At 54.6% G+C, this 13,571-nt stretch overlaps 1 protein-coding gene across 1 annotated transcript; it reads right to left on the bottom strand.

Moving 5' to 3' along the window:
- Positions 1-327: 327 nt before the first annotated feature.
- On the bottom strand, positions 328-12,041 carry LOC142906551 (E3 UFM1-protein ligase 1-like). Its single transcript, XM_076054672.1, has 5 exons — positions 11,842-12,041; positions 10,121-10,201; positions 8,319-8,404; positions 4,695-4,875; positions 328-611 (listed from the first exon to the last, which is right to left on the bottom strand). The coding sequence occupies exons 1-5, from the start codon at positions 11,851-11,853 to the stop codon at positions 363-365; spliced, it is 609 nt and encodes a 202-aa protein (XP_075910787.1). The 5' UTR covers positions 11,854-12,041; the 3' UTR covers positions 328-362.
- Positions 12,042-13,571: the final 1,530 nt, after the last annotated feature.

A 13,571-nucleotide genomic window follows, 5' to 3' on the forward strand; every position in this document is an offset into this window, starting at 1 on the left:
CGACGATTATGTAATTTGTAATTTTTTTTATTTAATTTTTTAATGTTTTTTGTTCCGTCCGATTCCGTCCCGGCGACGCGCAAAGCCCCGTCACGGGCGTCGCGAAAGCTCCCTCGGGGTCGTGGTCTTTTGTTCTTCAAATAAGCCAATCAATCAACGGGACATCCGGGAAGAAGGATAGCCGGCTGCAAGCGTGCGCCACCGCGAACGGCCAAGGGGGTTCAAAATTACAAACCCACAATTCTCAGCGGACGCGCCGGCTCAGCCCTCACGACCAAAGCCACCGCGGGAACCCCGACACGAGGCCCTCCCCCTCCCCCCGCCCGCCCCCCCCCCCCGAGAGGAGGGCCCCCGGGCCAGCCCTAGGCCTCCGATCCGGACGTCTTCCTCGGCTTCGTCACCAACTCCTTGAGCGAGGGAATCAGGGAGCGCAGCTCCTCGGCCGTCGCCTTCTCCGATTGGCCCCCCTCGGGGGCGTGGCCGAGAGCCGCGTCCTGATTGGAGCGCGCCGCCGCCGCCGCCGACGACGCAACCGACTCCGCCCCCTTGCCCTGGCCAATGAGAAGCTTCACGACGAGCGACTGGAAGCGCAGCAGCAGAGCGTGGTGGTCCTGAGTGGGGGCGGGAGAGGGACGGAGGGAAGGAGAGGGAGGACAGACTACTGGACGTCTGTGAGGATTAACTCGGTAATAATCCATACTCTTTGGTTCCTTCGGTAAAGTCACGTAGGTGTACAATAAATTAAACCATGACGTTTCGGGCGCAATGCCAAGCGTCCATCATCAGGTGGGAAAGCGTGGTCTGCTGCTGAGGCGAGAATCGAAGAATACGGATTCCTGCAGTCACGAAAGCTTCAAGTCAAAATGTAGTAGCTCTGTTTCAGAAGAGACCTGGCAATCACAAACGATAGCTCGATCAAGTGATGGCTTATCATCATCATCATCATCAACTCATGGAAATGTACAGCAGCCAAATAATTCATAATAAAGGTTTTTTTGGGGTTAGATCGCGTTATTTATAAATGTGTCGTAACCCTCCACCACCCGACACGGCCAAACAGTAAAAAAATGTGTCACGTTTACAAAGGACAAATAGTTCACTACTTCAGCCCACTGGTTTGTTGAAGAATAATGTAAAAGCGTGACATTGATTTAAATGTGGAGGGAAAAAACTCCGCGGAGGACTCGGAGAAAAATCCAAGCGACCACGGAGAGAGAGAAGCAAACTCCAAATTTCCAGATCTATGGGACCTTTTTCCAGTAGATAAATGATGAAAGATAAAGTGTAGTCTTTACCGTGCCTTGCAAAAGGCATCCATTTGGTGTGTGAACATCTTAACACCTCTTTTATTGCCAGAAAGGATTCAACTTATTCTTAAGTTTTGCAAATATACAGCAGCGGGCATCGTCAGGGTCGGGATCGATCCCACGACGACCTCCTGTACCAGGCTAGGTAGTTAACATCTCCTAACCGAGATAAGCACCCCGCGGAGCTGCCAAGCAGCTCTCTTTCAGAAGCTGCCACCACGGAGAGAGAGACTCCCAAACTCCAAATACAGCAGCAGGCATCGTGAGGGTTGGGAATCGAACCCCTGACCTCCTGCATACAGTGAGGGAAAAAAGCATTTGATCCCCTGCTGATTTTGTACGTTTGCCCACTGACAAAGAAATGATCAGTCTATAATTTTAATGGTAGGTTTATTTGAACAGTGAGAGACAGAATAACAACAACAAAATCCAGAAAAACGCATGTCAAAAATGTTATAAATTGATTTGCATTTTAATGAGGGAAATAAGTATTTGACCCCTCTGCAAAACATGACTTAGTACTTGGTGCCAAAACCCCTGTTGGCAATCACAGAGGTCAGACGTTTCTTGTAGTTGGCCACCAGGTTTGCACACATCTCAGGAGGGATTTTGTCCCACTCCTCTTTGCAGATCTTCTCCAAGTCATTAAGGTTTCGAGGCTGACGTTTGGCAACTCGAACCTTCAGCTCCCTCCACAGATTTTCTATGGGATTAAGGTCTGGAGACTGGCTAGGCCACTCCAGGACCTTAATGTGCTTCTTCTTGAGCCACTCCTTTGTTGCCTTGGCCGTGTGTTTTGGGTCATTGCCATGCTGGAACACCCATCCACGACCCATTTTCAATGCCCTGGCTGAGGGAAGAAGGTTCTCACCCAAGATTTGATGGTACATGGCCCTGTCCATCGTCCCTTTGATGCGGTGAAGTTGTCCTGTCCCCTGAACAGAAAAACACCCCCAAAGCATAATGTTTCCACCTCAATGTTTGACGGTGGGGATGGTGTTCTTGGGGTCATAGGCAGCATTCCTCCTCCTCCAAACATGGCGAGTTGAGTTGATGGCAAAGAGCTCCATTTTGGTCTCATCTGACCACAACACTTTCACCCAGTTGTCCTCTGAATCATTCAGATGTTCATTGGCAAACTTCAGACGGGCATGTATATGTGCTTTCTTGAGCAGGGGGACCTTGCGGGCGCTGCAGGATTTCAGTCCTTCACGGCGTAGTGTGTTACCAATTGTTTTCTTGGTGACTATGGTCCCAACTACTTTGAGATCATTGACAAGATCCTCCCGTGTAGCTTTGGGCTGATTCCTCACTGTTCTCATGATCATTGCAACTCCACGAGGTGAGATCTTGCATGGAGCCCCAGGCCGAGGGAGATTGACAGATCTTTTGTGTTTCTTTCATTTGCGAATAATCGCACCAACTGTTGTTACCTTCTCACCAAGCTGCTTGGCAATGGTCTTGTAGCCCATTCCAGTCTTGTGTAGGTCTACAATCTTGTCTCTGACATCCCTGGAAAGCTCTTTGGTCTTGGCCATGGTGGAGAGTTTGGAATCTGATTGATTGATTGTTTCTGTGGACAGGTGTCTTTTATACAGGTAACAAGCTGAGATTAGGAGCACTCCCTTTAAGAGTGGGCTCCTAATCTCAGCTCATTACCTGTATAAAAGACACCTGGGAGCCAGAAATCTTTCTGATTGAGAGGGGGTCAAATACTTTTTTCCCTCATTAAGATGCAAATCAATTTATAACATTTTTGACATGCATTTTTCTGAATTGTGTTGTTGTTATTCTGTCTCTCACTTCAAATAAACCTACTATTAAAATTATAGACTGATCATTTCTTTGTCAGTGGGCAAGCGTACAAAATCAGCAGGGGATCAAATACTTTTTTCCCTCACTGTACCAGGCGAGGAAGATGACATCTCCTAGCCACCGCCGGTGCTCTTAGTTTGTTGTCCTTCCCCCGCACCTCCAATTAATACGTACGATGCAAAGATCAACACCCATACGTACACAGAGACCCACAGACACCCAGACCCATAGAGACACCCACAGACACCCACAGACACCCACAGGTTAGCACGGTTGGCTACGTACGGCGCCATAGAAGCTCAACGTACACGCACTACACATACGCAGGCAGGCAGGCGAGACGCGGGAGACGCATGAGCGTGGGGAGATGCGTCAGACGCGGGAAAGTCGGGAAAGACGGGAGACGTGGGAGACGTGGGAGACGCGGGAGAGTCGGGAGACACGAGAGACGCGGGAGACACGAGAGACGCGGGAGACGTGGGAGAGTCGGGAGACACGGGAGACACGGGAGACACGGGAGACGCGGGAGACGCGGGAGAGTCGGGAGACACGGGAGACACGGGAGACGCGGGAGACACGGGAGAGTCGGGAGACACGAGAGACACGAGAGACACGGGAGACACGGGAGACGGAGGAGACACGGGAGACACGGGAGACACGGGAGACGTGTGAGACGGAGGAGACACGGGAGACGTGGGAGACACGGGAGACGCGGGAGACGCGGGAGACACGGGAGACACGGGAGACGCGGGAGACACGGGAGACACGGGAGACACGGGAGACGCGGGAGAGTCGGGAGACACGGGAGACACGGGAGACGCGGGAGACACGGGAGAGTCGGGAGACACGAGAGACACGAGAGACACGGGAGACACGGGAGACGGAGGAGACACGGGAGACACGGGAGACGTGTGAGACGGAGGAGACACGGGAGACGTGGGAGACACGGGAGACGCGGGAGACGCGGGAGACACGGGAGACACGGGAGACGCGGGAGACACGGGAGACGCGGGAGACGCGGGAGAGTCGGGAGACACGGGAGACACGGGAGACACGAGAGACACGAGAGACGCGGGAGACACGAGAGACGCGGGAGACGTGGGAGACACGGGAGACACGGGAGACACGGGAGACGCGGGAGAGTCGGGAGACACGGGAGACACGGGAGACACGGGAGACACGGGAGAGTCGGGAGACACGGGAGACACGGGAGACGCGGGAGACACGGGAGACGCGGGAGACACGGGAGACGCGGGAGACGCGGGAGAGTCGGGAGACACGAGAGACACGAGAGACACGGGAGACACGGGAGACGGAGGAGACACGGGAGACACGGGAGACACGGGAGACGTGTGAGACGGAGGAGACACGGGAGACGTGGGAGACACGGGAGACACGGGAGACACGGGAGACGTGGGAGACACGGGAGACACGGGAGACACGGGAGACGTGTGAGACGGAGGAGACACGGGAGACGTGGGAGACACGGGAGACACGAGAGACACGGGAGACACGAGAGACACGAGAGACACGGGAGACGCGGGAGACACGGTTCTCCCTCGTCTCTCTCACCGGGGGGATGACTCCGTGGAGGTGGGCGACGATGCTGGGCACGGAGCGGCCTGGCGCGTGCAGCGCAGCCTGCCTCGCCTGCTGGAAGAGCAGTGTGGCGGTGAGGTGCAGCACCAGGGCCGGGTCCTCGCACGTTCCCAGCTGCCCCAGCAGCGCCTGCCTGTGCTGGAACAGCAGCTGCCTGCGCCGCATTGCATCGCATCGCACGCACGCACACACACACACGCACACACACAGACACACGCACGCACACACACAGACACACACACGCACACACACAGACACACGCACGCACATACACACGCACACAGACACACGCACACACACAGACACACGCAAGGACACACACGCGCACACACACACACACACAGACAGACACGCACGCACACACACGCACGCACACACACACGCACGCACACACGCACGCGCACACACACACAAACACACACACGCACACACAAACACACACGCAAGTACACACACACACACGCACAGACACACGCAAACACACACACGCACAGACACATGCAAACACACACACGCACAGACACACGCAAACACACAAACACACACACACGCAAACACACACAAACACACACACGCGTGAAAACACGCACACGCGCGAAAACACGCACACGCGCGAAAACACGCACACGCGCGAAAACACGCACATGCAAACACACGCACGCAAGCACACAAGCAAACACACAAAAAAAACACACACACACACACACGCAAACACACACACGCACGCACGTGCAAAAACCACCGTGACGACGACGACGGACAGAAACGCGACGTTTTGGTAGCTTTGCCTCGAAGCGTAATTGTTACGCCCGCTTTGGCGAGATGTTAACTACCTCGCCTGGTGTGCAGGAGGTCGTGGGTTCAATCCCGACCCTTACGATGCCTGCTGCTGTATATTTGGAGTCTGCGTCTCTCTCTCATCATCATCACGGTGGCTAGGAGATGTTAACTAACTCGCCTGGTGTGCAGGAGGTCGTGGGTTCGAACCCGACCCTGACGATGCCTGCTGCTGTAGATTTGGAGTCTGCGTCTCTCTCTCATCATCATCATCACTGTGGCTAGGAGATGTTAACTACCTAGCCTGGTGTGCAGGAGGTCGTGGGTTCAATCCCAACCCTGACGATGCCTGCTGCTGTAGATTTGGAGTTTGCGTCTCTCTCTCATCATCATCACGGTGGCTAGGAGATGTTAACTACCTCGCCTGGTATGCAGGAGGTCGTGGGTTCGATCCCGACCCTGACGATGCCTGCTGCTGTAGATTTGGAGTCTGCGTCTCTCTCATCATCATCACGGTGGCTAGGAGATGTTAACTACCTCGCCTGGTGTGCAGGAGGTCGTGGGTTCAATCCCGACCCTTACGATGCCTGCTGCTGTAGATTTGGAGTCTGCGTCTCTCTCTCATCATCATCACAGTGGCTATGAGATGTTAACTACCTCGCCTGGTACGCAGGAGGTCGTGGGTTCGAACCCGACCCTGTCGCCTGCTGCTGTAGATTTTAAAGTTTGTGTCTCTCTCTCTCTCTCTATCTCCCTGAAACCGCGTGGATTTTTTTTACTCCGGATCCTCCCCTCCCCATTTAGAATCAACGTCACGCGTTTAAGAGTGTTTGTCCGCTGTAAATGTCCACGTGATAAGCCACTTCGTCGAGGTATCATTTGTGGTGGGCAGTTCGCTTCCGATAAAGAGTTATACAGCTCAGTGGGCCTGGCCTGAGCATCTCTATGCATCTCCATGCGTTTTAGAGTATTTATTAAGCTGATGTCCATTACCACACGACGATAAGCCAACCCCGTTGAGCAGCTATCATTCGCTTCTGACAACAGATCTTCCGCAGCGGATCAGTGGGACCTTGCACCCGGTAAAATAGAACGTGGGTTTTCCTTTAAATCCGATGAGCTACGAAGCTCTTGATTCCTTTGACAGACGTCCAGTAGGGGCACGGGGTCACCAGCTGTGTTCGTGGATTCTTGTGCCCACCGCCACTCCACCGCCTCCCCGAATGAGCTGCTGCTATTCCCATGAGCCGATTCGATACCCAGGATGACCATTCTCTAGCCCGGCGGTCCGCAACCTTTTTTTGGCACCAGGGACGGTTTCGTGGAAGACCGGGGGGGGAGGGGTGGTTCATCATTGGGTCTTTCCCCCTTTTCAAAAGAAGCTCTCCAGCTACGTTTGTTTTTTGACTCGATTGCGGCTACTAAGGGTCAGAGCTCGTGGGCTCACCAACACCGCGGGCGGAAGTGGTAACTAATAAAATAATGGGGGCCTGCCACGCACGGACTCGCCGCTCTCACCTCCCGCCGTGCGGCCCCGGTTCCCAACGGGGCCCCCGGACAGCTACCGGGTCCGACCCCTGCTCCAGCCTTGCGTACGGCACAAAATGCGTCCAGGAGCTAAGCGCCTATTTTGTCAGGTCAACAGCACGACGGAGGCAGTACTTTCCCAGCCGCCCTACGTCCCCTCCCGCGGTTGGCGAGGCGTCAACTGAACGCGTTGACAGGCGTCAGGGTCGGGATCGAACCCACGACAACCTCCTGCACGCCAGGCGAGGTAGTTAACATCTCCTAGCCACCGTGATGATGATGATGATGATGAGAGAGAGACGCACAGACTCCAAATATACAGCAGCAGCAGGCGTCGTCGGGGTCGGGATCGAACCCACGACCTCCTGCACGCCAGGCGAGGTAGTTAACATCTCATAGCCACCGTGATGATGATGATGAGAGAGAGAGAGACGCAGAAGCCAAATATACAGGAGCAGGCGTCGTCAGGGTCGGGATGGAACCCACAACCTCCTGCACGCCAGGCGAGGTAGTTAACACCTCCCAGCCACCGGGGCAGCAAGTTTCTGGCGACTGGGCCGAAATGAACAACTCGCTACCACCCGGTTTATAATCACGGGTGACTTAAATCCCAGGTTTTAAACCCAGGAGTTCTCAACATAGCCAGAGAGAGAGAGACACCGCAAACTCCAAAGTGCAGCAGCAGGCGTCGAGCCACCAGACACCTGCACATATACCAGGGCGAGGAAGGCAACGTCTCCCGGCCACCGTGGTGGCCCTTGAATCAAACACAACATGAGTAAAGTTTGCAAGTTCAAATTGCGACATTTAATCCGACGCGTTTTTTTTTTTTTCACGTGCAGTCACCGAACGGTGACCAAGCCGTGATCTTCCAACTCACTGCCTCACGCCTGTCAACCCCTTTATCAGCGCCCCGCCTTCTTACAGACCACTTCAGACCGTATTGGTCACCCCGTGCCCCGTATAAAACTCAACGTTCATCCTACAAAGTCCCATAATCACAAGGGAGAAACACAAACACATAGACAATATTATTCGAATTATTTTTGCCCCGAAATTGAAATGGCTGTACGCCGCATGGACCTGGAAACTCGGTTTCCCCCGTACAAGAATACGGGCTAAACCGTGTAGGGTTGACAACTATAGCTGTTTTACATTCGGAAACCCCAGTTTGGCGAACGGGGGAAAGGAAAAAAATTAAATTGTAGGGGTAAGAAAAGTGATAACGTCTCCCTACTCCTCCTCCTCTCTCGTGCCCGTGGGTCTCTGTCGCAAACCGCGAACCCCGCTCACCTCTCCCGTTTTCTGTCCACCTTCTTGATCATGAGGTCACAAGCCTCAGCGGCCTCCTCCAGAGACGACAGGAACTCCTCCACGCTCTGAAAGGGCGGTGCACACGGAAGGGAGAGGGCGGGGAGAGGGGGGACGATGGGGCGAGAATGGGGTGAGGATGGGTTGAGGATGGGGTGAGGATGGGGTGAGGATGGGGTGAGGATGGGGCGAGGATGGGGTGAGGAAGTGGTGAGGATGGGGTGAGGAAGGGGTGAGGATGGGGTGAGGAAGTGGTGAGGATGGGGTGAGGAAGGGGTGAGGATGGGGTGAGGATGGGGTGAGGATGGGGTGAGGATGGGGCGAGGGATGAGGATGGGGTGAGGATGGGGTGAGGATGGGGTGAGGATGGGGTGAGGATGGGGTGAGGAAAGTGGTGAGGATGGGGTGAGGATGGGGTGAGGATGGGGTGAGGATGGGGTGAGGAAGTGGTGAGGATGGGTGAGGATGGGGTGAGGATGGGGTGAGGATGGGGCGAGGATGGGGCGAGGAAGGGGTGAGGATGGGGTGAGGATGGGGTGAGAATGGGGTGAGGATGGGGTGAGGGATGGGTGAGGATGGGGTGAGAATGGGGTGAGGATGGGGTGAGGATGGGTGAGGATGGGGTGAGGATGGGGTGAGGATGGGGTGAGGATGAGGTGAGGATGGGGTGAGGATGGGGTGAGGATGTGGTGAGGATGTGGTGAGGATGGGGTGAGGATGGGTGAGGAAGTGAGGAGGGGTGAGGAAGTGGGTGAGGAAGGAGGAAGGGTGAGGATGTGGTGAGGAAGTGGTGAGGATGGGGCGATTGGCACGGCACAGCGAAGCAACGTGGTGAGGGAGATTCAGCAACGCGCAGGGCTACGGACAACGAAGGAACAACGGAACTTGTGACCGATGAGAAGGGGCTTTCGCGACCAATATTATTCATAACATTGGTCGCGGAAGCCTGCGTGTCAAACAGATGAGAAGAGGGGTGTACCCCTTTCTGGCAGTACAACAGAAGTTGCGCTAAGATGTTCACGGGACCTTTTTTTGGCCAGTATCAGAGAATGGAAAATAAGAAGAGGTTGTACCCTTCCTGGCCACAATAAAGCAGGGGTTGTGTTGAGATAATAACAAGAGAGACGTCTCTAGTGTGTACCAAGCAGTTTCAAGGACAATGCACATATTGTCAGAGTGTTGTTGTTCGTTTGCATTTTGGCTGCAGGTATTGTGGTTAATGTAAACATGATTCCTTTGAAAAAGGTTTCAGTTTCGTTTGCCAGAACAAAAGAGGAATAATACTCCATTAATATATTTTGGTACCGGCAAAGGAGGTCTAATGATGTTGTGTTAAGATGTTCAAACACCAAATAGAATGTACCTTTTGCAAGGAATCAAGTACTGCATTAATCACAGAGAATAATAATAAAAATAATGATGACGTTACTTGCATTGTCACTGAAACTGATTGGCGTACATCAGAGACATCAGCAGCCTTGTTTATAGCGTGAAGACCCCGCCGCTCACCCTCAGCTGCGGGTGCTCTGGCACTGCTGGTGGGACGAGGCCCTAGAGGAGCGTGTGGATGACGTCACCGCCACTAAGCGGCGGTGACGTCACCGCCACTAAGCGGCGGTGACGTCACCACACGGACCCGAGGTGCGACGACTGACTGAGATGACTGGGCCGATGCGCCACCTGTGCATATGTACGTGCATGTGCGCACACGATCATACAAACCCGCGATGGGCAAGGTGTTTTCGTGTGGTGCTGATAATGATGGCAAGGCCAGCGGCCAGCACCTTGCCTCCCATCACGGCGTGCAGCTTGACGAGCGGACGCCGCAGGTCGTCCGGCATCTTCCCCAGGATTCGGAGCCGCGCCTGCCGCCGAAATGTAACGGGAATCTTGATTTAAAGCTTTCCGTGACTGCAGTAATTCATATTCCGAGCTCTTTCGGTAAAGTCACGTTGAAGGGAAACAATAAAATAATAAAATATATAAAACAATAAAAATGTATATATAAACAATAATTTTTTTAATTGTTTTATATATATTTTATTATTTTATTGTTTCCCTTCAACGTGACTTTACCGAAAGAGCTAAGATTATAGCGGAAATCAATCGGTGAGAATCTTCCGTTTCTAGACTGGACGAGGAGTACCGTTTGAGCCATGAAGATGTCCAGGTTGGGTCGGGGGGGGGGGGAGCGAGGTTGGGGGTGGGGGGGGGGGGTGGGTGGGGGGGTTCAAGTGCGAGTTACACGACGGCAGAAAAAACGTACAGGGGACGACGCGGTGGTGCGCGAGAAGAGGCCATGCGCGAGTTGCCGCGAGACGCGTAGGGAGTGTCACAGCCAGAGGACACACGCACACAAAGACCCACCCACGTGTAGCCTGCGACAGACTGCCGGGGAAAGTGCTGTTAGTAGCGAGTAGCAGCAACGGCTACGAACACACAAAGACAAAGGTCCCCCGTGTAGCCTGTGACAGACTGCAGGGGCAAGTGCTGTTAGTAGCGAGTAGCAGCAGCGGCGATGAACACACAAAGACAAAGGTCCCCCGTGTAGCCTGTAACGGGCTGTTGGGGCAAGTGCTGTTAGTAGCGAGTAGCAGCAGCGGCTACGAACACACAAAGACAAAGATCCCCCGTGTAGCCTGCGACAGACTGCAGGGGCAAGTGCTGTTAGCGAGTAGCAGCAGCGGCTACGATCACACAAAGACAAAGGTCCCCCGTGTAGCCTGTGACAGACTGCAGGGGCAAGTGCTGTTAGCGAGTAGCAGCAGCGGCTGTGATCACACAAAGACAAAGGTCCCCCGTGTAGCCTGTGACAGACTGCAGGGGCAAGTGCTGTTAGCGAGCAGCGCCTGTGAAGGCCGGCACTGTGGCACACGAGGGGGTGCGTGGCCAGCCTCACTGTGAATGAACCAATGAGTTGTTTATTTGTGTCAAAGTCTCAGGTGCTACTGTCGTTTAGCGAGTGATACGGTGGCGACAGTGGTGGCGGTGGTGGCGGTGGAGGCGGTGGCGACGGTGGAGGCGGTGGTGGCGGTGGTGGCGGTGGAGGCGGTGGAGGCGGTGGTGGCGGTGGAGGCGGTGGCGACGGTGGAGGCGGTGGAGGCGGTGGTGGTGGTGGAGGCGGTGGCGACGGTGGAGGCGGTGCCGACGGTGGTGGTGGCGGTGACGATGGTGGCGGTGGCGGTGACGATGGTGGCGGTGGTGACGGTGGAGGCGGTGGTGGCGGTGGTGACGGTGGAGGCGGTGGAGGCGGTGGTGACGGTGGAGGCGGTGGTGACGATGGAGGCGGTGGTGACGGTGGTGGCGGTGGTGACGATGGTGGTGACGATGGCGACGGTAGTGGTTATGGCGGCAGTAGTGGGGTTGGTGACGATGGTGGCGGCGGTGACGGTGGCGGTGGCGACGTTGGTGGTGGTAGCGGCGACGACGACGTCGGTGGTGGTGACGGCGGTGACGATGGTGGCGGAGGCAACGCCGCGATTCCCCCCCCGCTGCCCTGCGTCACCTCGGCAGTCATGGGTCCGGCAGCCTCCGGCGACGAAGCGTCCGAAGCGAGGGACGCGAAGACCGAGTTCCCCACGTCCGCGCACAGCGTCTTGAGCAGGTGGCGGCTCAGGTTCGGCTGCACGTCATCTGTGGGGCGGCAGTGAGTTGGAAGATCTCGGTTTGATCACCGTTTGGTGACTGCACGGGAAATAAACTCCGTAAAAAAAGTTTTTTTTTTTAAAACAACGGTTTTATTTTAAAGTGCACTCAAAAGTGAATAACTCGATTGGACAACGGGAAGTGGACGACGTTTTGGTCACAAGAGACACGTGGTGCCTGAGACACGTGGTGCCTGAGACACGTGGCGCCTGAGACACGTGGCGCCTGAGACACGTGGCGCCTGAGACACCTGGCGCCTGAGACACGTGGTGCCTGAGACATGTGGTGCCTGAGACACGTGGCGCCTGAGACACGTGGCGCCTGAGACACGTGGCGCCTGAGACACGTGGCACCTGAGACACGTGGCGCCTGAGACACGTGGTCTAGACACTGGCCTGAGACACGTGGCACCTGAGACACGTGGTGCCTGAGACACGTGGTGCCTGAGACACGTGGTGCCTGAGACACGTGGCGCCTGAGACACGTGGCGCCTGAGACACGTGGTGCCTGAGACACGTGGTCACAAGAGACACGTGGTGCCTGAGACACGTGGTCACAAGAGACACGTGGTGCATGAGACACGTGGTGCCTGAGACACGTGGTGCCTGAGACACCTAGCGCCTGAGACACGTGGCGCCTGAGACACGTGGTGCCTGAGACACGTGGCGCCTGAGACACGTGGCACGTGAGACACGTGGTCACAAGAGACACGTGGTGCTTGAGACACGTGGCGCCTGAGACACGTGGCGCCTGAGACACGTGGTGCCTGCTTCTTGGGCGAGGCGACTCCACAGGTTAGGGACCGCGGCGTTTTTGACCTCCGCAAATATATATATTTAATTAATTAATAAGCCGTCCATACTAAATGTTAATTGCTTTAAAGTAGCGAATCAATTGATTGATTGATGCCGATTTTGATACAGAGACACAGAGAGAGAAACACAGAGAGAGAAACACAGAGAGAGACACACACAGAGAGAAACACACACAGAGAGACACACACAGAGAGACACACAAAGACACACAGAGAGAGACACACACAGAGAGAGAGACACAACATAAACACACAGAGACACACAGAGAGAGATAACACAGACACACAGAGAGAGACACACAACATAGACACACAGAGAGAGATAACACATAGACACACAGAGAGAGACACACAATATAGACACACAGAGACACACAGAGAGAGACACACAGAGAGACACACACACACAGACACACACACATAGACACACACAGAGACACACACAGAGACACACAGAGAGACACACACAGAGACACACAGAGAGAGACACACAGAGAGACACACACAGAGAGACACACACAGAGACACACAACATAGACACACAGAGACACAGAGAGAGAGACACACACAGAGAGAGACACACAGAGACACACAACATAGACACACAGAGACACAGAGAGAGAGACACACACAGAGACACACAGAGAGAGACACACACAGAGACACACAGAGAGAGACACACAACATAGACACACAGAGAGAGACACACAGAGAGACACACACAGAGACACACACACATAGACACAGAGAGAGACACACACAGAGTGTTGTATTAC

The sequence above is a fragment of the Petromyzon marinus genome, chromosome 66 (assembly GCF_048934315.1).
Source record: "Petromyzon marinus isolate PM22_M1 ecotype Great Lakes invasive population chromosome 66, UKy_Petmar_22M1.pri1.0, whole genome shotgun sequence".
In the NCBI taxonomy this organism is placed as follows: domain Eukaryota; kingdom Metazoa; phylum Chordata; class Hyperoartia; order Petromyzontiformes; family Petromyzontidae; genus Petromyzon; species Petromyzon marinus.